The sequence below is a fragment of the Toxoplasma gondii genome, chromosome VIII (assembly GCF_000006565.2).
Source record: "Toxoplasma gondii ME49 chromosome VIII, whole genome shotgun sequence".
Classification (NCBI taxonomy): Eukaryota; Apicomplexa; class Conoidasida; order Eucoccidiorida; family Sarcocystidae; genus Toxoplasma; species Toxoplasma gondii.
Window position 1 is genome coordinate 2,443,041 of NC_031476.1, and position 21,696 is coordinate 2,464,736.

Consider the following 21,696-nt stretch of genomic DNA (forward strand, 5'->3'; position numbering starts at 1 on the left):
CGTCGTCCAAGACCTGCGACGTCTTTTTCGCGTCTCCACTTTCCCATTGGTTGCTTGTGTCTAATTCCTGACGCTTTTCCGTCGTTGCGAGATGATTTCAAGTGACGCAGGAAAATGTGGGACGCCGATGTGGCTCTGGACGTGTTCTGAACTTTGTTCCGCAACCCGCCAGTGGCAAAAAGCTGCATGGCCTCTCAAGGAAGGCGTTTTGCCGTCGGCGTGGAAGGCACACAGCACTGGGTGCCGCTAGTCGCTCTATAGAGCTCATTCCGCGTTTCTCCAAACGGGTGGTGTCTCAAAAGATAACCCAATACTTATGTTCTGAACTGCCAGGTTTAGTTTCCCCGTACCCTCTCTGGTTTCCCCACATCCCGCGCGACGACCACTGACGGCGTGACAATCGTTGTCTCGAGTTCCCTTTTCTGTGCATCGCAACGTGGACGAGCCGAGGCTGCACACGGCCCCTGGTGTGGAGGGACCAAGCGGTCAGAGAATCTAATTCTTGAAGCGACGCTAAGGCAAGCCGATTTTCTGTTTACTGCGGGATAACTTGTTGAATGTTGAGAGGGCGGGGTTGTCGGTGTTTCCACTTTTTTGGCTGTCGCTCTCGTCCGGTGCCTTCTCGTGTTTCTCGCGACTGCTTCTCCGCTGTTTTCTCCGGACGCGAGAGTTTACGGACGTTCGTTGTTTTGTCTCGGCGCGGGTGATGTTTAGGATGCTCGTTTTTCCGTTGGTGGACTATCGATAGCGCGACACGAGAGATTCTTCCTCGAAATGTCCGGGTCAAAGTCGGGGCCGGCGGGGCTGCCTGTCGTTGCAGTCAAGCACCCGGGAGTTCTTTCTGTCGCGAACTTGGATCTTTCTACGCCTGAAAGTGTCAGCAGGTCCGTCTCTCCTGATGAGGTGGTGACCATGGATTCTGTTGCCATCGATGACGCGTCGAAGGCGCCGGGAAATTACCCAGAAATGTCCGTGCCTGGTTCAGCCGGCTCGGCAAAAACCAAGTTCAACTCTACTCTGGCGTACTTAACCTTCCTCTTTGTCGGCGCCAACTCGTTGGTGAACTGGGCATTCGTGATGCAAATTATCCCGTTCATCGCGCACTCGTTTCTAGACAACCAGGACTGGAACAACACGCTTCTCGGTTCGTTTCAGGCCATCGAAGTCGTCGTCCAGCTGGCAATGCTTGAACTGGGAAGCACACACGTCAACGCGGTGTGTCTCGCGGGAGTCATCAACGCAATCGCGGGGCTGCTGATAGCTCCTCTCACTCTCTACACCAACGAGACCGTTTCTGTCTGGATGCTGCACCTCATCTGCCTAGTTCTCGGCGCGTGCTCCGGCATCTATCAGGGTTCTGGCTACGCCATTGCCTCCATGATGCCGCGGAACTTTGTCAGCGCTGTGTCAACAGGTAAGCTGAAACGAATCGTACTCCCGCTCACGTCTCTACGGACAGATAACTACGAAGGGTGCCTTCTGGGACTCCGCAAGACGCGGACAGGCGTGGTTTGCGGTGACACATTTCTCGAAAACAGAGCGGCCGTGCACAAATGGAGCTTCCCTTGCACTCATTCGGTGTATGCACAGCCGGACACCTCCACACGTTTGAAGTTTCTCGAGTTCTAGATCCTAGGCAGCTGCTGGCCTAAACAAACTGGCTGTCTTTAACTCGAAGGTTTGTCCACCACACCGTCTGTCTTTTCCGCCTCTGGGCGACAAAAGTTTTTTTTCGACCGTCTGGATTCTGCAGATTCCGGCTGTGGTGTGGTCTCGGTCACGGACTGCGTTCGTGCTTAGAGTCGGCCCGTGTGCAGGTGTTGCTGTGTGCAGGCCAGGGGTTGGCAGGCCTGTTTGTCTTCGCCGTTGTGGTTGGCGTTTCCTTTGCGGTTTTCGACGTCGATACGCCGGCAGGGACAGAAGGCATGGTGTGGACAGGTTTCTCGATTTCCGCGGTGCTCTCGGTGGTTTGCGCTGTCGTTTTTTTCCTCGTCATGCGACAGTCGTGGGCGGTGGCGTGTCTCACGCGCGTGCGGGAAGAGCGCGCCCTCAAGCGCGCTGCTGCGGGGGTGGCGAAGACGAAAAAGGAAGAGCCGCGGAAAGATTTTGCGGACGGTCGGTCTGTTGGGAACGAGGAGCCGTTTCGAGGTCCGTCTTCGCAGATGACTGTGGTGACGATGCTGACGCCCGAGGAGCTGTCGAAGGAGGTTGAGATCGACGACGGCCGACGAGCGATGACTCAGAACGAAACGCAGAAGAGTCAAGTTGGGGTGCGTCCGTGGCCCGCGGTTTTGAAGGACGCGTCGCCCTGGCTCTTCATGTTGATTTTTCACATGTTCACCAGCTTCCACTTGTTTCCCAAGGTCGGGCCGCTCTCGTGGAACTACGTGGATCCGCCGAAGAACCACCTCGTCATCTTGTTCGGGATCTTCTACGTGACTGAGTTCGTTGGCAGGTCTCTTCCGGACCTCTGCACCATCCGCGGCCTCGGCTTTTTGCACCTGTCTCGCCGTATGTTCGTCGTGGCCGAGTTCGCGCGCCTGCTCTTCTTCCTCCCCTTCGTCCTTGGGTACGCGGTCAGCAACACGCCTTTCCTCAACAACTTCTACTGGTACTGCATCCTCATAGCGAGTCTCTCTCTCACGCAAGGCTGGCTAGGTACACTTGCGTTCTACTACGCCGTTAACAGCGTCGAGTCCCCGGCCGAGAGAGAACTGACCGGTCCCATGGCAGCCATCGCCTCGCCCTTTGGCTGCGTCATAGGTCTCTACACCGCTGCACCGTACTAGCGAGAGTGACAGCGAACGAATTCAGAGGACCAGGCCCGGACTAGCGGAGGGTTTAGGAGCGGGGCGATGACAGGGTGAGAGCGGAACGTGTGGAGCACAACTCCGTAGGACGACTCGCGACACACCTGCTGACGACGTCCGAGTCGTGCCTTTTGGAGTTACCGTCTCTCTTTATTCCGTGGAGTCCACGGACACCCAGGGAGACACACAGAGCCATAAAACGCAACGGCGAACCCTCATTCTCAGATACGTGTTTTCCCGTACGACTTCCCTCAGCGCGTTCGATATGCTTTTGCCACTGCCAATGGAAAGTGTACAGACAGCGTCGACTGTTTTGCCCGTCGGGCGTCTTCGCTGTTTTCACGGTGAACGAAAGGGACGTGAAGGCGTTCTCGGCCGCAGCACAATGCGTGTGTGGGAGGAGGGGGGGGGCGGGCATGTGCGAAGAAGGCCCGCGGATCGCGAACACAAGGAAAGAGAGGCTCCAGGCAGCTCTTGCACACTTGCATGTACTGTTAAGTCGGCGAACGAGGAAAAATACTGAGGGAAAACATGATCTTGTGTGGTCTTGTGGAGTAAGAAGGCTCTCGACACTTGAGTAATTTAAGCTTTCGGAGTTCCGTTGTAAGCGCTTGGGCACAAGTTCCAGTTCGTGAAGGATGTACGGGAAAGCTGGGGGCGCAACGCGCTACATGCAGGACCCGCTTGTGGTTGCCACTGAAGCAAGAGCGTAGATGACCGCACCAAAAAGGATGCGGCGTTTTTTATTGCAACCGATTGTGTTGAACGCGACTCCGCGTTCTGTGTTACGTGTGTTCATAGATGGGGGTTAATGAAACTCTCGTGGTGAGTTCTGTCGATGGTCTCTGGGGATCCTGTCGTAGACCCGACGGTATTTCGTCGCCCGTCTTTCTCTGTGTATAGCGTACAAAGGGTGGCGGAAGGAAGTGCCCGAAGGAAGTGAAAGACGTCGCGTCGGAGGCCGTTGAGCGTTTGAGGCGTGTGCCACAGGAGGGGCGAGGGTGAGTTGGAAAGACAAGATCGCCCACTGTTCCTCAACAAGCCGCGGGAATATAGGCGCGTGTGATTGAAAAATACTGATGCACCCGCCTTTTTTTCGAAGCAACTGCTACGGGGGCACTCCTGTGCTGCCCACATTCACTACAGAATCGTAGAAGCAGAGCTTTGGCTGCCCGTCACGATTGCACAGCGACTCCGCTGTCTTGACACCGCGGAGCAGCAGTCTTCAGTAGGGCTGCGAATGGCCATTTTCGGCTTCCCAGCCACTTGCTCGTGGACAAATCTTTTAAAGGCACTCGCGAGCGACTGCAGTGGATTCATCGTTCGTGGAGGAGCAGAGACTGCTTGCTCCGCGTGAAGACCTGTTTCACTGTTGCTTTCCCCTGACTGGGTTCTTGCGCCTCTACAGGGCGGCGGTTGTCCGTCCTTGCGAGGTTTTTGTGTGGCTCCGCGTTGTCACGCTACAGGTGTGACTCGGCGGCATGGGGGGACGATTGTGAGAAGACGCTGGGGACACGCGTGAAACTGCATCTCACGTTTTTTTCCGTCACGCGCTTCTCGCGCCGCATTCGTGAGGTACATGTCTCTATCCAAGCAGTCAGATCCCTTCGAGTTCGGTCTCTCAAGTCCATCTTGCTACGGGTGCGTAGACAGTTTTTGATCTGTTCACAGCAGTTTTGGGACCACGCTGTCGAACACTCTTGTGCAGAAGCAGCCTGTTTTTGCCGTTGGCTTTTTTTGGCTGTCCGTGATCGTACATGGGGAACATGCTTTACGAGGTCGCTGCGGCTGCACCGACACATACCTACATCTAATTCATTGAAGGTGTGTGTACCTGCAGACAGGCGCCTATACTGGAAGAGCGATGTGCCACGCAGGCAGTGCTAAGTATAGCACCGGAGAGTTTTCTTTCATAAGAATGTGGAACATGAGATTTTCCTTCTTGTCGATGCTTGCGTTATTTTGTGTTTTGGCTTTCTGTGAAACAGCTAATGGGCTACCACAATGTTGATTCAACTACGTGGATGCAGAGGCCAGTCTCAGACTTGAGTGTATGTCCGGAGGGAAGGAATAAGAGGAGGAAACTCTTACCTGCGAGAATTCAACCGGGAATACCGACCTAAGAACGATGTGCCCGAAATAGTGGTCGTACGTTTTATGAAAAACTGTATCATTCTCTTGTCTGCTGTCAACCGCACAAGTACTATTTCTGCAGTCTGTGTCGAGCCCTAAATGTCCGTAACTATTCTAAATCCGTTTTCTCTTCCTTCGACTGCGAGTGGGCTTTCCGCCGTGAATTCCCTTGTGTGCCACCAGTTGTCTCAACAGGACGCTTCCCGGTACCGCTTTTTGGCAGGCGAATATCGTGAGGCTTTCTCCACTGTTTCTTATAAGTGAATGGTTTTGAGAATTCGTTCAACTGATTCTAATCTTTACTGGACCGTTCGACGGCGACAGTACATTGCAAAGGTCTAGAAGAGAATTTATACGTCAGTGAACGTATCTACATGGAATTGATGCACTTTAATCGGCGTCTGTACGAATTTACGTAAGCATGCTCACAGCCTTCTCGGTTGCGTAGCGGCTCTATAAATTCGCAGGTGTCACCTGGTATTTCCCTCCAGTTCTTCTTTCAAAGTAGCCGGGTTCCAAACCATCGTCGACTCCATTGACATACAGGCTGCAGTGGCATGGAGCGGTTAGGGCACGCCGCTATCATCCTGTTGTCTTATGCCCGCTGCCACTGTGTTGCTAACTGGACCTTTGCTCAAGTGTTTTAGCGAGAATACATTTTAAGCAACTGATTCAATGCTTTGGCGACGTTGTCGACAATTATGCTTCTCCCGAAGGCCGTGTGTCCACGGGAGTACTTCGATGTACTTGACGTGCGCGACGCGTGCTGCCGATGTCGATCTGTGGTTCGGATTTAGCAAGTATTTCCTCTGACAATCCGTGTTGACGAACAAGGTTGTAGAGACACACTACGTGCGTTCAACTACGTGTAAATGTAGCCAAGCACTCCGGAAGAGCTGTGAAAAGAGCAAGTTTCTAACCCAAACCCCCGGTGAAGATATCAAACACAGTGGCGTTTTTGTTTCGGTCAGTTGAGTGTGCCCCGACGGAGGTCTCAGTTTGCCACCAGTGAAACACCGGTGATTGGAAGTGCAACAGGTTTGGGCTTCAGAACAGTACCACACGTTTTGAAAATTTTTGACTAGGAGTGTATGCATTAGAATGCATTCTTTAGACAAGACGGGAGCGCGATAGTTTTGTCTAGGGGGAAACGAATCCTTGAACAAAAAAACACTGTATAATACGCCAGAAATGGACAAATGACAAGAGCCGGACGTAAACTACCATTCTCGAAGCAGTTCCCACTCGACAAATATGTCGAAAAAGAAGGGATTTCTAGCGCGCGACTCGCCCTGCTTCTGCCTCACACAAGCAAGGCATCCTCATCACTGAGTTTAAGACGAAGCAGTTACCTCTGCACAACATCCTTTTAATTTGCCACGTCGTTCTTGGCTTTCTTCATCTCAGGCTCCCCAGCGGGGCACGTTGTCGAGCCAAATCCTCCCTCGCCACGCGCGGTTTTGTTCAGTTCATCGACAAGCTGCACAAACGAAGTTCCGAAAAGACGCACAAGACCTAAATAAACACAATCAATTGAAGGTATACATGCATTAAAAGAACGGGTTCGCCATGGGCTGTTTCAAGCTGCTCATCACCTAGTGGGATATTCGGTTCTCGCTCCCCGTCCAATAACGGTTGTCAGAACAGGGTAGCTGCGTAGAACTGCGTGTCTTCGTTACAATGGGTGGCCAACAGATCCTTCTCGTTTCTATTGCTCTTGATGTCCATGAATCATGTTAACGTACCTCCAGGGTAATGCCCTCGCCGCTGAACGCGACAGCCTGGACGATTCTATCACCCTTCTTCAGGGTGTGCGGAACGGTCTTGATGTTGTCGACGGCGGCCATAATTTCTCCTCGATACCCCGCGTCGATCAGACCCACTGAGGGCAAACGGACAAGCACGTTTCACTGGTTTTGCTTGAAGAGGTGTGGTATGGTGAGATAATCGCCCACAAACTGTAGAATTCCGTTGGCGCGGAGTAACAATAACATGCACACTCGGATGTTAGGGAGAGAAAAGTGCAGCACCCTCAAAGGACTGCTGTGTCAACCGTTCACCAAGAACGCCTAATAAAACACAGACCAGATCCTCCACACCCAACAGGCACCAACGGAAAGCCCAACGCAGCGAAGAATGAGAGGCTTCGGGCGGATCTTTGTTCCGAGCGGTGGATGTTCGACGAAACAGTGCCGCCTCCCCTTCCCCTCTGTTGCGAGTTCCGGCCAGAAATACTGATTCCTGCATTACCATGAACAACACGTGGTGCGCCTTCTCATGGAGAAGGCCACAGCCAAGTGCCTGTCCAACTCGTCATATAGACTTTCCAGAAAACAGTTTTAAAGAGTCCTAAAGCGCACCTGAGTTAGCCAGTCTGAGAGGGGTTTTGGAAATGCTGCTGCGGGGCATGATGAGCCAGGAGACGTTTTTCTCCTGTTCTCCCCCCTCTGCCGGTGTGAAGGCAGCGGCTTTGATGCCGAGCTTGACAAAAGCTGTCTCTCCCGGTTGGATCTCTTGGTCTTGCACGACGAACAAATCTACTCCAGAATCTCCTTCGTGGTAGTGGCCATGTGCAGCATACATGGCCCGGACTTCCGGAGTCAGTGCCTGGACTCGGAGCAACATTTTGACGAAGAGGTAGAAAAAACAGAAGGGGAGACGCCCGGCAAAAGTCCGTGGTTCGAGAGCGCCTCTCCAAGTCGAGACACCGGGATACGGGTGTGACCACTGGCGGCGGAATTTCGCGTGCCTGGTCCGTAAATGAGAACACGTCACTGCGTTTGCCGATAAAATAGCTATCAAAATGTGGTGGGATACAGTGAAAGGAAAAAATCACAAGTTGTTACTTCCGTGCATGCCTCTTCGGAGACGGGACCATCAACCCCCCCCTCCCCCCTACCTTCCATCCGGCGCCCCCCAGGACCAACCATGCCGCCAAGGAAGGTGGCGTTTTGACCTGGGGGTCGGAAACCGTGCCTGTCCACGCCTAGGACCTTCGAGAGGCCGAAAATAAAAGGCATCCGAGGCGAAAAAAGATTGGAGAGCCCATCGTAAGCGCAGCCCCTTCTGGAAAAAGCTTCTGTCACAGGCAGCTGGGTGCCTCCGTAAGGCGGATGGCAACAACGAAGAACAGGAGAGAAGAAACTAGAGAGCGCGTGTGCGAGCAGACAGAAACGAGGCATGGTGTGCAAGCGCTGAATGAGCAAGACAGAAGACGCAGAACGGTGTCAACGCAGATAGAGTGGCACCCATCTGAAGTATCTGCCAATTCATGTCACCCCCAGAACCCCATAAAACGGTGTCACACTTGACAAAACATTGGCCACTTGACGAAATGTTGATCGAGCCGGCCTCAGAACTGGCCGGCTGACATACTGCCTGTTCCAGATTTCTTTTGTTTCAATCAGAAGTTCTGCGCGTGCTGCTGTGCACCATGTGAGAATTAGGTAAATGGTGTAGCTTGCATGCGGACCGAGGATATACATGTGAAAAATTTGCAACCAGTTAGGGCGGCGAGGTTCACAGAGGGACCCTTCTTGACGTAAAGATGCCCCGGAAGAGCTCCATGCAGGATCCGACACACTTGTCAAATTCCTTGCGTCTATTTAGCTCACAGCGTGCATTGAATTAGAACAACAGAGTTCGCTAGCGGTACTAGGAAATAGGAGATCTCGTGAAGGTATTGAGTTCTGGCAGCTGACTGATGGGATGCCACGGAACAGGTCGGCAGTAGTGACCGGTCTATCCTGCTTCTGAAGAAGGCGTTCCAAAAGAAGCCGACCCAGCAGGCTGGGGTGGAAGCTATGGCCACTGGTCCAGCCAACTCTGCACCCATTTCCTTTCCTCTACGGTGGTACGGAAAGGATGTAATGTTGATGCAAAACGGACAAGACCTGATAATTGGTAAGCTTTTTCTGGGGAGCTTGTACCACACAGTTGACTAACCTCTTTAGGTCTTGTCTCGTATACTTATTAGTTTACCGACCACCGTATACGAAGCCTCGACCAACCCTCTGGTCGCGAGTTTATAGACTATTTCATCACAGAGACGAATTCTCATGAACTGGCAGACACAGGCAAGGCTGTGTATGGCGTCTTTGGTAACAGCCACAAGATGGTAGTAATACGTCTGAGAGCATAGGAAATTTCGCCCTCTGCAAAAGGCAGCATCAGTGAAAGGAACATACGGCTACAACTTGAGAACCAGATGTGCATCTTGTGCATATGAGGAGTTGTTTCGGCTCGGTTTCAGTACTAATGACGGCGCAGACCTGCCATATTTCCTGTGAATACATAGCGTAGCCGAATTACCTGCGTCTCAGAACACTAGGCGGACAAGCATCTTCATTGCATCTCAAGAATTCCACGACCGATTAGTGACTTGCTTTCTTGTGCAACTACGCATACCCCCTCACCCAAACTAGTCCGACGGCTTACAGGAGTGAATGTTAGGTTAGCCGGTAGTTTCGAGTGGGCTGCTGAGCATATGGGAGGCTTCTACCCCTGCAGACAGCTGATGTGTTATATTGAAAAGCGAGCGGGTACTTAAAACCGAAATGGCCGCTGATACAGCAGACAGACCATTTAGTTTTCTCTCCTAGGACTCTCACCAGGGCTTGCTTCCTTGTCCGTTTATCCGACTGAGAAGGAAAGGGGGTTTCGGATCATGGCACTTCGCGTCGGGAGAGCATTTTTGCTGGGCTTATACAAAGCCACTGTTTCCCAAGAGAGGGCACTCTGTTGTTTTTGGAGGAAATGTCGCATTTACGGGCGATGAAGATTCCTCCACAACAACATGATCGTTGACAGCCACTGAATAGGCCATTTTGGCTCTTGTGAACGCACATGCAGCGGTGCATCTGTACACACTTTGACCCACAAGCCCTGACCGAAACCAACACCCAGCGCCTCTTTTCTGCTGACAATAACATCACGCTTTGCCTGGCTTCCTTTAATCAGTCATCTTCGAAGGCGCGTTTTCTCCTTCAGTGTGGATGTGCAGCTAAAAACACATCGACGAGTACTTTCCACACCCGACGAAGCGCTCCTCTTCGCGGGGCCCTAAACCCGGCACTTCTTTCACTCCGGCAGTGTGCAACTTCACGGGAGACGAGACAAGAGATCCAGACCTTCTTCGAGAGCGCAACGCAAGACGCAAGGCAACTTTAGGGCTGTGCCTCGATGTTATTGAAACGGGAAGGCTAAGCCAAACGTTGGCAAAATCAATCAGGCAGCATACATAGATGAGCCTCTCTCGGTGTATTAGGGCTGCAGTTCATGGACACAGAACTGGGAAATACTGGCTTTCCTCTCGAGGAACCTGACAAGGGATTGCGACATCATGACAAGCATGGGACCAACCCCATTGGATAGGGTTGGGGAGCTGACAAAGGTATGGGCGGGGTCTTTCGTGTGCCAACCTCGAGAAGCTACTACTGTTCTGTATTTATGTACTTTCGGAGGGCTAACCTGAACCGTCAACTTCTCGATGTCACCAGCGGAAAGCAATGTCTTTCTCTCGTCAAGATGACTCTGTTCAAAGTGACTTGCCCACCACTGGGGAGGGCTCTTCATCACATTACTTTGGGACACAAGAGGAAAGGCCGCCTCATTTAGAGTCGGCACAGTTGGGTCGCCAGCCGCACCTGAGCCTTAGCATGCCTCCCGTGAGTAGGCATGATCATTCAGTCTCTGCACTGCACGGTGGAAACTCATGTGGCACTTCCTGTGAAGAAATGTCATCCAGTTCGCTTGCCAAAATATCAGGGAGTTTATCCCCTGAACTCGAGCCTCCTCGTCGTAATAATAACAACGAGCCTTACGACTGTTTCTGGAAGAGTAGCGTGGTTGGTCACGAAGGTGGCGACATTAGCACGGTAAAAAGACAAGACAGCGGTGGTTCTCGAGAGATGTCGAGCGTCGACGAACAAGTTCTTAGGCCCGAACCTGCTGACAAGTCACGCTTGGTGTCCTCGTGTACCGAAGAAACATCTACTCCGCTCGCGAACACTGTTCACGAGCGGCTCTATAACGAGGCACTTGCGAATCGCCGACGAAAGGAAAAACTCAATGAAATTGATGCTCAGGCTGAGCTGATGGCCGCAAGGAAGAACAAACCACGAAGAGGTGGGTATCCCGAGTGCTCACATCTCAAAGGAGAGAGCAGCTCGGTCACGGTCCTCTGGCAGATCATTGTTAGGTTCAGCCATAATATATGTTCATTCTTTCGTCGTTTTTGCAGTGTAGCAAATCTACAACAAGCACCGTATTGAATAGTGCAGTCCGGTGATGAAAATCATAAACTTTTCATGGGCAAGCCGTGATATCAGAACCGATCTGACGTGATTTGCGCACTGTCCGAGTATTCTGGACACGGAATCGCTTCAACACGATAACAAGGAATCGGGAGTCACCTGCGTCTTAGAAACCCAACTTCTCGATTATACATGCTGCGTTGCGGGTGTAGGCATAAGCCTTCTCTTTTGCAACATGACAGATCTCTATGGTGTCCTATATCCAGCAACCATCCAGGAAATGTCACTGGCTCCTACAGACAGAATTAATGAAAAGGTCTCCGACACACATGCTGGACAAGGCCACGATTTACTTGCAGTAACCTCTACCGTGACTTGCGTAATCTAGCGAAAAAGTGCTGCTTTCTGTTGCCGCTTCAGATCTATATTCCATTTCAGGTGTCACTGGGGATACGCCAGCGTTTAAGTTCCTAGTGTTTGGCCTGCCACGTGCACGGACCGTAGCATGACATGCAACGACACAGGAGAGGCATAAAGTCTGTCATCCCGTAAAAGAACAATTGGCTTTGCAACACGTCTAGCGCACTTTGAGAGCTAAGCATGGTCGGTGGAGACATCTACTGGAGCAACGTGGAAGATGGGCATCTTCAGAGAGCTGGCTGAAGTACCACGCTTGAGAAGCACTTGTTTATTGCCTGTTTCACAGGCCATGCAGATGATAAACTCTACCTTGATGCCAAGGCAAAGAGGGAACTCTTGCAATCGTTAGAACGAAAAGCTGACGACGAGCTGCGGAATCTTCGGGAAGCCCCGAAATTCGGTCCCCGCTCTCGAGCTGTTTACCGAAACAAAATTGCCAGAGAACTCAGGTGAGGTTCGCTGGTTCACGGTCCTGGATGGGTCGGTGCCACAGGCATACCTTTTATTTATTCTTGTGGTGTTTGTGCTCCCCCTGTCAGCTCATCTGTATAGTTTTTTGTCTTGTGCCATTGTCCACCTTCCGTTATATAGATATACACTAATGTACCATATAATTTGTTATTCAGAAGTGACGTCTTCTATGAGCATGTGTCTGTCCAGGCGACAATTTACCGAACTGAGAGGGCCTGCATATCCGATTCTCCTACAGGGGTGTCCACTTGCGCGTTTGTCTCTGGTCCTACTTACATATCTGCATGTGTGCCTGCATCCACCTGCTTATGCACCTGCGACCATGCCTATGAAGCGCAGTTACTTGTTTCACTGGAAGCGGTGGTCGAAGGGGTATACCAGGCAACTAGTGACACATTTAGAATGTGACTGACTGATGGAGGCCGCTCTATGAATTTCAGCGGCCTTTGATTATCAGCAGGATGACGTCAACTATCCATAGTTTTTGCTTTCCGGGCACTGCTTTCTGCACGGGAAACGTCTCACGTTGCAACGACCAGGTGCCTTTCTGATTCCACTTGCTCTTTTCATTTTTGGGGATAGCCCATGTTCACTAATCCCGTACACGCTATCCACATGTGACCGCATGTCGCCATTCCACGCGATGCCGGCTGTAAAGTGACACTGCGACAACAGTGTCCAGTACCGCTGTTCGTAGACTGTTTATTGCCCTCATAAGCACGGCAAAAACAGCTGTTTCCCTCCACGCTTTCTCTGCCTTTGAATTACCTATTTGTTTAGTTTCAAAATGTGCATTGCCGTCTTTTGGAGTGCTGCACGTTTCTCTTCAGGGCTGCAGTAGATGCTTGTCAGCCGGATCGCCCTGGAAGCTTGACACTCCACGCTTCCTTGGTTGGCTGTGTCCTTCAGTACCTGGGAATTTTCCATGAGGACCACATGGGCGAGTTCTGTAGTGCCGGAAAGAAGGAGGCGGAAGTGGATGCCGCAGCGAAGGAGGTTTCTGATAATCAAATGAGGACGAATGAGAAGGCTGGACTCTTTAAAATCGTGCGAGACTTGCAGGCCCGTACGCGGCTTGCAACAGAGAAGGTGAGTCAGATGAAATGGAGAATTCCTTTCCGAATCGGTGGACGACTGCGTGGATGTGGTTTTCCAGTTGACAGAAAGCTTGAAATCCACACGTCGTGGTCAGAATGTTGTCATGAGTGAGCGCCACCCTGAAGGAATGAGGAGACATCCACATGTCCTGACCTCGAATGTCCGTAGTATGTTCTACCTTGCCACATTTTTGCTTCAGATCCTGGCGGACAAACTCGTTGAGAAACTGGATGTTGAGGGAGAGGGTGAAATCTTCGTTGATAGGCTTTTTTCGTTCCTTGCTGTCGTGACGACGGAGTACAGCGACCTTAGACCCAGATGGGCAGGAGACCCGGCTGCTCAGAAGCTAGGAGATTTTGATTTTGATTGTCTCCACAAAACAGCAAAAGAACTGCATTCCTTGGGACTCGCGAGTACATACGGAAATTCTGCACCCAGTTCCCCCCTTTCGCGGAAAGACCTGGAGAAGATGGGCGCGAAGCAACTGGAGGTTAGCTAAAGGATAGGCATAGCAATCCCGGTAGAAAGTCTTGGCGTTTGCCGGATGCGATAGTCGGGAGGCATGCCGCAGAATACACGTCAATACAGATTACGGGGCTGTGGCAGCAGGCAACCAGAGTTGGTCTTGATAGCTTGCTGAGGTGTCACCGGAGGTAAACACTCATCGAAAGGCGTTAGTCGCTCCAGGAAAACAGAAAGTGATAACGCACCTACGAGAGGAGGAAAGCACTTGCGATTGACGCACTACAGGGGATATTACGTAGCACCTGGATAGTCATGTTCCACCGCTGTGTCACTTGGGGATAGACAAACACTTTTCTGTTGAACGGCAATACTTTGCGACTCCTTAAGGCCCATCTGGACAGACTCGGCGGTTTACTGTCAAATGCAGGTTGTCGCACATGCCCGGTCGACGTACCATGCATTCATGAAGTTTACGTTTTGCAGTTTCTACACTCTCTCTTCGGAAGCTGCTCTGAGGATGTATCTAGTTCTCGGCCAGTTTTTTTTTAAACCGGCATTAGGACCCGCGCTAACATACCCGCTGTCCCCTTGAACTTGCGACACGGGTTTGACGTTGCGGACGAAACGCTGTTGATCTGCTTGTTCACAAAACGTTATGTTTCTCAGAACCTGCAACAACTGGATAAGGAGATGAGTCGCCTGATACGCGTATTCGGACAGCTGATGTTGACGAGAGACAGGAAGCGAGACTGCGCTGTATGCTCCCCTGGTCAGTGTTGGCAGTCTACGAATTTTTGATTCAATTCACATGATGCGTTCGTCGGTTTCAGCAATGCTCTGCCGAGACTGTAACTGATGAGCTCTCCAGGAAGGTGGCTTGAATACACGCACACGCCCGCGTAGTTGGCCCTTTGTAGTTCATACACTTTGTGTGAGTCGAATGCACTTAAAAACGCATACACGTAATACAACCAGACTTCTTGCCAGCACGAAAATCGTTGTTAGTCCAAACCTTGGTTAAACCCCTGTGTCACTTGATAGGACGGCGAATCAAATGAACTCGGGTGTCAGTCACCTCTACCTAGGAAAGATGCAATAACCACCTCTGGGCCAGAGCACACGCCGCTGGCATATAGTTTGAGAAAGCCACATAAGATCATGTTGCATGTTTTATGGTAACTACGTGAAAGAGCCACTGTCAGTTACACACGCACAGACCCCTAGCGATGCTAGTCGCAATGGTCATTTAATGGTCCGTTCAGTGGTATGCGTATCGTCATATGAAGCAACGGGACAAGACCATCCACACTCGGAAGGCTCTCTTTCCAAAAGAGTATACTAGACATTTTCCGCGGCTAGTCTTGGAGGGCAAACTTCCGCTTTCGTGGCAGTTCAGGAAACACACGCATATCCAGTCACGGAAGCTTGTCTCCTTGTACTCTCTGACGAATGCTTTCCCGTTCAAAGACGTGCTTGCGAGAAACGCTTGGCTGCGTGCTGCACAGTCAAGCTCCTACTGTGTCCTTCTCCGAGTTGTTTGTGTTCGTCAGTATTCGCTGATGCGCTCACTAATGCCATTGATGGCGTGACGTTTCATCCTCAAATTAATCCACTGAGCGACGCGATTGCGAAGAAGCACAGGGAACGCATGGCGCAGAGCGAGCAAGGCCCCCTAAGTCTTCCCGATCGCCTTGTCGCTCGTGGTAGGTCTTCTTCCTGAACGCCACTGGCTATTCCGAAGATACGCACGAGAAACGAAGTGTACACATCTAACAATCATTTCTGCAGAATGGCTATCCTTGTCTTGTTGCATCCAAGATCCCCCGCCGTCCACGAGATGCCGAAACGGGTCCACTGAGTTCCTTGTTGTCTGAACCGTTTTCACACCCGAGGACGAAACCATAGAACAGAAACACAGGCATGTCAAACATCAAAAGTGTTTCCAGATAAGGCTTTGCAGTTCTTTTATCTATGCACTGCCCGCGAGATCGCATGCAGTTAGAAGGTAGTAGACAGACGAATGTCGTTCGATGCAAACAGACACTGACTGGTACCTTGACCGCCACGGATTCGTGACAGCTTCAGATTAGTCCCCAAGGGACACTTTGTCGGCTTGGATTTCTGCGTTCCAAAGAAAAAATGGCGACAATTCCAAATGTTCCAAGCCAACATGCATGGAGTTCTTACTCAGATTTGCCACGTATACACCCAGAATCGTGCGTCGGCGATGTGGATGTCCTATCGCAGCTCAGGCCACAGAAGCAGTCAGAGAACGGTTACGTGCGGAACATGTGAAAGAAGAATTAAAGGGATGTACTTTCCGACCCAAAATTCTTCACAGTCGGATATCGACGGCAACGTGCTCTTCTGCTCGTGGCGTGTCGGACTCTCTCGCTTGCTGGGCGTCGTTATCAGTGCGTAGGCTGCCATTCTGTGAATTCTCTTCAGAGACAAAAAAGAGCTTCATTATTTGATTCACCTGAAGCTCTTACGATTCCGTCTTCCAGCTTCCAAATGAACTATCTATTAAAACGAGCACGGGTTAACTAGTCTAATACACTGTGTCAACGTTTCGGCATACACAGGTGACAAACCGTTTCCTCCGTCCGGTTTTCCCCGTCTGCTCATTGATCAAAAGTACAGAAGTAGTTGAAGACAACGGAGCCGTCACCACTACACCCACGAGTAAAATATTCGTCTGTGGTTCTGTGACTATACTGCATCCTTCTGGGTCACAACAAAGAGGAATAGGCAGTTTTTCAATGGCTGGGTGAAGGCTGCCGAAACGGCTGGGCGACTATTGTCAGCATCCATTTGCCACGCTTTGCAACGAACAGCTGTATTTGTGTTTTTGCGTTGTATCCTGTTGCTTCTCTCCTGTGCAGAAGTACATTCTCCCAGAGTATCAGAAACACGACACGAAGGAGCCTCTGCCACCTGGTAGTGAAACCACATCGCAAGGAAATGGGCAGAAAAAGCGAGCATGGAGCTGTGAGGAGCGGCGGAGAATTAGCCGAGGGGAAGTTTTATATCTGGAAGGAAAGCGGCAGCTGGAGACTCAGCAGCAAACGTTCGAGCACATTCGTGCACTCAGAAGAGAAGCAGAGCTCCAAGAATGCACATTCGCTCCTGCCGTTCACAGTCCATCTAAACCGACTGTGTAAGCTAAAGAGATGTGAAACAGCATCAGCGTGTTACCCACGGAGAAGGAACGAAAAACGTGGGGGATGGTGACAACACCAAGGTAGTTTTGTATCATGGAAACGCAGTGCAGTTCGATTCAATGACTGCCTATCCAACGGTTGTCATACACATCAATGAAGGAGACTATGAAGAACAGACACTCGTTGTCGCAGTTCCGGTTCGCCCGCCTTGTTTTTTCAGGGGTGGAGCTGCTGTAAAGCCTGCAGGCTTCGACTCGTCCGTCGCGAGAGTACGCCAGGCGACAGAGCGACGCGAAGAACGGCTGAAACTTCAGGAAATCAGGTATGCTGGAGTCACTATACAGCGCAGGAGTGAGCGGTTGGCTGTTTCGACAGCGTGGTGAGTCATCCTGGAACACGAATGTTTCATCACGGCTCGACCAGCGCATGCACTGGAACACAGCCGGGCGGCTACCATCAACAGTATCTCGAGATGGACATGCTGTGGCAGCTTCGAAGACACGTCAGGTAATAAGGGAAGAAATGCTTGAGCCCTAGCACGGATCTGAAAAAGCTGCGCATGCGGACGCATAGCGTTCACAAAAATGACTCTACGGCGCGATTCGCGTTTGAGCCAGACGGTGGAGGGTTGTCAGAGAGGGTAAGAAGGGCCGTATGTCATCCAGGGCAACATGCACGGTTGCAAAGATTTCTTGAACTGACCAGAAAGGTGGTTTGCCGCCACAGCCTCGAACCGTCCAGAGGCCGATTCAGCTGTACCATGTGTTTGGTAACGGGACGAGAGGCTGATTTGAAGACTGAGAAGCGTTTCTTGGGGAGGTGCCTCCAGAATCAGTTTCTCGACGTCTGAAGACTTCTAGTGAACGTTTGTGTTTCCTTTCGAAAATGCGTGCGCACAGGGACCCCTCAATCCCTGCCAGAGCAGGACGGGTACATCGGCGGAACACTCTACCACAGCCATTTAGTTTCGAAGAGGGCCGATACAAAGTGAAGCTCGCTCCGGAGGTGTTTACAATGACTGTAGAGATCGGAAGAGGTCGAAGGGGCAAAATGTCGATTCGCGAAGGAGAAGATCCTAGACTGGTAGTGAGTCTGTTTGACAAACGAGGGCGTACCCGCTGCCTGCAGGAAGTGACGTTTGTGCTTGGAAAAGGTGGCAATCGGAGGCGTAAACTAACGTCAGAGTGCCTCAATTTCCAGACAGCAAGGGACATCCTTCTGCTGCACGGTAGTCTAACTGAACATGTAGGATTGCGCTCGTCTTGTGGGGAATGTGAAGGGCTTCTGCGCAGATGAATGAAACGATATCTTATGCACGCTGTTGATAAAAAGTGGATACCGTCTTGAGATTACTTCTTGTCGCTACAGAATAGTAGCCGAATGTGTCCGAGGTTCTCGCAACGCGTCACCTCTTCTCAATTCGTCAGAAGTCGTGTTCGCTTCGATATTTACTTCTTTTACGTCTTTCCTATCTCCCTCTTCGCTTCTTGCTACATCCTCCCCAATCGGGCTGTCTTCTCGCCATCTTGTCTGATCCGGTAACTTTTCGTTTTCTTGCCTGTTCGCGGGGGCTCACCTCTCGATAATTCAGGCACGCAGCTTTTGCAAGACGTACAGTCTGCAAGGGGACGAGGCTGAGTGGATCACAGGCGTTCTCTTACAAGAAATGTCACATCGAAATCTGCTAGCTTTCACTTCTGTGGGGCCGGACCACTTCGCTTCGCCGGTGGCGAGGAATCCCACTCGGGCAGGGTCTCCCGGCCGAGATTCGTCTCGCGTGCGTATCGTTCCCGCGTGCCCGCCACAGAGCCCGCTCGAAGGCGGGAAAGTTGCTCTCGAAGATCTTGACCAGCCCTTCCCTAGTCTCCAGATTAACCACTCAACAGCGACCGTGGAAGGTCCCGCTGTAGGGCTGCAGTCGCTGCCTGGCGTTCCCCGACGGGTCCAGCGAATCCCAGAGAAGCCAGACACTGCCACTTCGGAGGCGAGGAGCGAGCAGACCGGCAAAAGCTCCGTTCCTTCGTTTGTCTCGCGTTCTTTGTCTGGTGACCTGCTCGCACCGACGCTGATCTCTTCCATGAAACCGTCACCTAGTCCCAGACAAAAAGCACCTCCCAACCGTGTGCTTGTCGGGAGTGGAACGTGTACCCCGATCCTGAGTGCACGTAAACCGCCGTCGCGGTATGCTCTGGAAGAAGACACCAGGTCGCAGACTCAGAAAGGAAAGTTTTTCATGAAAACAACTTCTGATGGCGGGAAGAGTAAGGGGGAAACGAGCGCCGTACCCGCCAGAGAAGTGGAACGGCGAATTCGGCGGGGTCGTGGAGGTGACGGACGCGCTGCTGAGAGGGTGTCAGAGTTTCAAGGACGAGACGGCAAACTAACTGAGAATTCGCTCTTCCCACCAAACAATGTGCCCGTCTCTGCTCTACCATCGATGGATCTAAGTCGCCCGCTGCACGGTTCAACTTACCCCACCAGCCTAGTGGACGAGGATTACGTTCGAAGCGGCTCTCCTACATTGTATTCCGTAGTTGACAGTGAACCCACTGAATCTACCTCCTTTGTTTCCCCTGTCGTTGGGAACCGATGCAGCTGAAACGCAGCCGGATACCAATCGTTGCTTGCTCCGTACTGCTGGATTTGACTGGAACACTGACCTCGATATATGTGTTTGTAAGCTTCCTTTGTGAAGAGCCACCATGCCGCGGCAATGACACCTGACCCCTTGACCCGCCGCGTTCGAACACTGGAGAATGCAACGTCTTCTGCGCCAGAACAGCGTCAACACCTTCAGAGAATATCACCTCCCAGTACCCTGCTAATGTTAACGCCACTGTCTGAATCAGACGCTTAGCATGATTCCCCCCAACGCAGATGACCAGAGCAGAAAACACTCGCTCTTTGTGTCTGTCTAGGTCCGATTTTTATCCGCCGAAGACTCACCAAAAAACTGTCCCCTAGAGGCGATCTAGTGTTTGTCCCCCTATGTGAATCTGTAAAGATGCCGCTGCCCAGATCTTTGGGAGAGCAGAATTTTTTGCGAAAACTGCGCCAGTCACCACAAGTGTTGCTCTACAGTTAATTCGTTACGGCGAATCCGTCGGGATATTCTCTCTCCAAAATAGAAGGTTGAGGTTTACGCCGATGTCTTGTTTGGCTGCCCCGTGCCCCGAAACCAGGAATGCATGGCGAGAGCGTCGTTTGCCTAATTTTATAGTTTGTCCCCCCTGACACTGCTTAACACATGTGTTCATTCCGTCACTTAGCCAATAACTGTACGGAACGTTACCAGACGATACCAACAAGAGCATTTCCTCCCGTTCAATCGGTAGCCTAAAGACATAGAACAATCAGGCAAGCATTTAGTTTTCTCATGTAGTGAGACTGCTGCACCAATCCTCTCACGCTCGACGTGAACAGAATTCTGCGAGAACAACGCCTTCGAAAGTTCTATCACCGTGCCATGGCGGCAACCGTTGCTAAGTTATTTGGACATCCATGAGTAGACACTCTAACTTTTGCCGGTTCCAGTGTACTGTCTCAGACTTCATCTATCTGTTCATTCCGAGCGGCCTGTGGTGGCCGAGAAAAAAACTGATGTGAGATAACCTTGATGCCCCCGGCAGAGCAATCCACCATCAACCTATTGATTCACCTAGGCCGCTCTAAGAACACTCCGAGTTTGGGGGGTCCACTGCACCGACCTATTCCGTGCGGCAGAACAACAAGCAGCTCCACAGGCATCTGATGTGACCAGAGAGAAAGAAATGTGTACCTTTCTCGTAGCAGGAACTTGGATGAGGACTTAAACCCCTCTTTCTGGCCAGCACTCGTGACTACTAGCCACAATGCCACATTGACACACACTGCCTGTCCATGCTGGCGTCAGAGTGTCGCCAACAAGCGAAGAAGTCCTCCGATAATTAGGCTGTAAGGTCAGAACACCTTGGAGCCATGTGTCCACACTCTTCCATTGGCATGAATTCCCAGGTATTTCCTAAAAGCAATCAGTGCGCGGCGTCTGCCCGCGACACACCTCCACCCGCTAGGCAACTCGACCGATTGTCTCGCGTTCCCCACCAAAGAGGCGCCTGTTGCCGAAGGCAGTTTCGCACGAACTCGGTCACAAAAAGCGTTTCGCGTAACATTAGTTGAGGTGTCAGCAGAAGGGAGCAGAGAGAAAGCGGCGTCCTATGGACGACGGCTATTTCCACGAGACACATGCCGACTCGGCTTATAGTCGGAGCGAGACGAGGTGACCAGGGTGCCATCTTTTCTTCCTCTCCTCCCATGTGACGCCCCCGCCTATAAACAGGAAAGATGTCCTTGGCGCACGCATGAGCGGGAGCGTGTTTTGCAGCTTTCTCTGTAAAGAATGGTAGGAACGCCGTTGCTTGCGCGTCGTGTATCTTGGTCTCTTTTCTTAGCTACACCTTCCCGTTTTTCGGGCATGTCTAACCGCTGTCGTTTACGGCGCGTGCATGAGCGGCATTCCAGACCTCGCCTTCTGGCTGCGGAGCTTAGCGCGGTTGACGCATTCCTTGTCCCCTGTGCCGTCGCGTTAGTCGCGTGAGAGGCTACTCTCTTTCTCTTCGGGCGCCTCTGGCGCTTCTGCAACTCGTCTTTCAGTTTTTTCTTTCCTCTCCGCGAAAGTTTCGATTTTTTCGCGCCGTTTCTCCGTGTCTCGAGGGGTTCGACGCCTTGGCCAGTGTCCATACACCTGAAACTCACGAGTGACCATCGTCACGTCAGAGCGTCCTGCCAGGAGACACTTTCCTTGTTTCTCTCTCCGATTCTTCTTCTCTCGGCAGCCTCGCAACGGGCCCTCCGCTCGACGAGACACGGCGATCTGTGTCGCCTGCAGTGCGTCCGGCGGCG

General features: G+C 51.7%; 4 protein-coding genes across 4 annotated transcripts; 3 read left to right on the forward strand and 1 right to left on the reverse strand.

Annotated features, from left to right (window-relative positions):
* Nucleotides 1–489: 489 nt before the first annotated feature.
* TGME49_233130 (nucleoside transporter protein) lies at nt 490–2,789 on the forward strand (the record flags this gene model as incomplete). The annotated part of the gene is made up of 2 exons (XM_002368131.1): nt 490–1,414; nt 1,834–2,789. Exons 1-2 carry the CDS (start codon nt 775–777, stop codon nt 2,787–2,789), a joined length of 1,596 nt encoding a protein of 531 aa, XP_002368172.1. The 5' UTR covers nt 490–774.
* A 3,411-nt stretch (nt 2,790–6,200) lies between these two features.
* On the reverse strand, nt 6,201–7,777 carry TGME49_233140 (deoxyuridine 5'-triphosphate nucleotidohydrolase, putative). Its single transcript, XM_002368132.1, has 3 exons — nt 7,304–7,777; nt 6,689–6,825; nt 6,201–6,423 (listed from the first exon to the last, which is right to left on the reverse strand). Exons 1-3 carry the CDS (start codon nt 7,566–7,568, stop codon nt 6,313–6,315), a joined length of 513 nt encoding a protein of 170 aa, XP_002368173.1. The 5' UTR covers nt 7,569–7,777; the 3' UTR covers nt 6,201–6,312.
* A 3,075-nt stretch (nt 7,778–10,852) lies between these two features.
* Nucleotides 10,853–13,685, forward strand: TGME49_233150 (hypothetical protein; the record flags this gene model as incomplete). Its single annotated transcript, XM_002368133.1, has 4 exons — nt 10,853–11,069; nt 11,904–12,066; nt 12,919–13,177; nt 13,386–13,685. The coding sequence occupies 4 exons, from the start codon at nt 10,853–10,855 to the stop codon at nt 13,683–13,685; spliced, it is 939 nt and encodes a 312-aa protein (XP_002368174.1).
* A 2,140-nt stretch (nt 13,686–15,825) lies between these two features.
* Nucleotides 15,826–19,414, forward strand: TGME49_233153 (hypothetical protein; the record flags this gene model as incomplete). The annotated part of the gene is made up of 5 exons (XM_018780351.1): nt 15,826–16,065; nt 16,537–16,811; nt 17,036–17,137; nt 17,715–17,901; nt 18,407–19,414. 5 exons carry the CDS (start codon nt 15,826–15,828, stop codon nt 19,412–19,414), a joined length of 1,812 nt encoding a protein of 603 aa, XP_018636791.1.
* Between the last annotated feature and the right edge of the window lie 2,282 nt (nt 19,415–21,696).

Coding starts and splice junctions, on each gene's coding strand:
- TGME49_233140 (XM_002368132.1), bottom strand. CDS start 7,568: ATGTTGCTCCGAGTCCAGGCACTGACTCCGGAAGTCCGGGCCATGTAT. Junction 6,826..7,303: donor TCTCAGACTGGCTAACTCAG/GTGCGCTTTAGG, acceptor GTTTGCCCTCAG/TGGGTCTGATCGACGCGGGG. Junction 6,424..6,688: donor GCGAGGGCATTACCCTGGAG/GTACGTTAACAT, acceptor TCGTTTGTGCAG/CTTGTCGATGAACTGAACAA.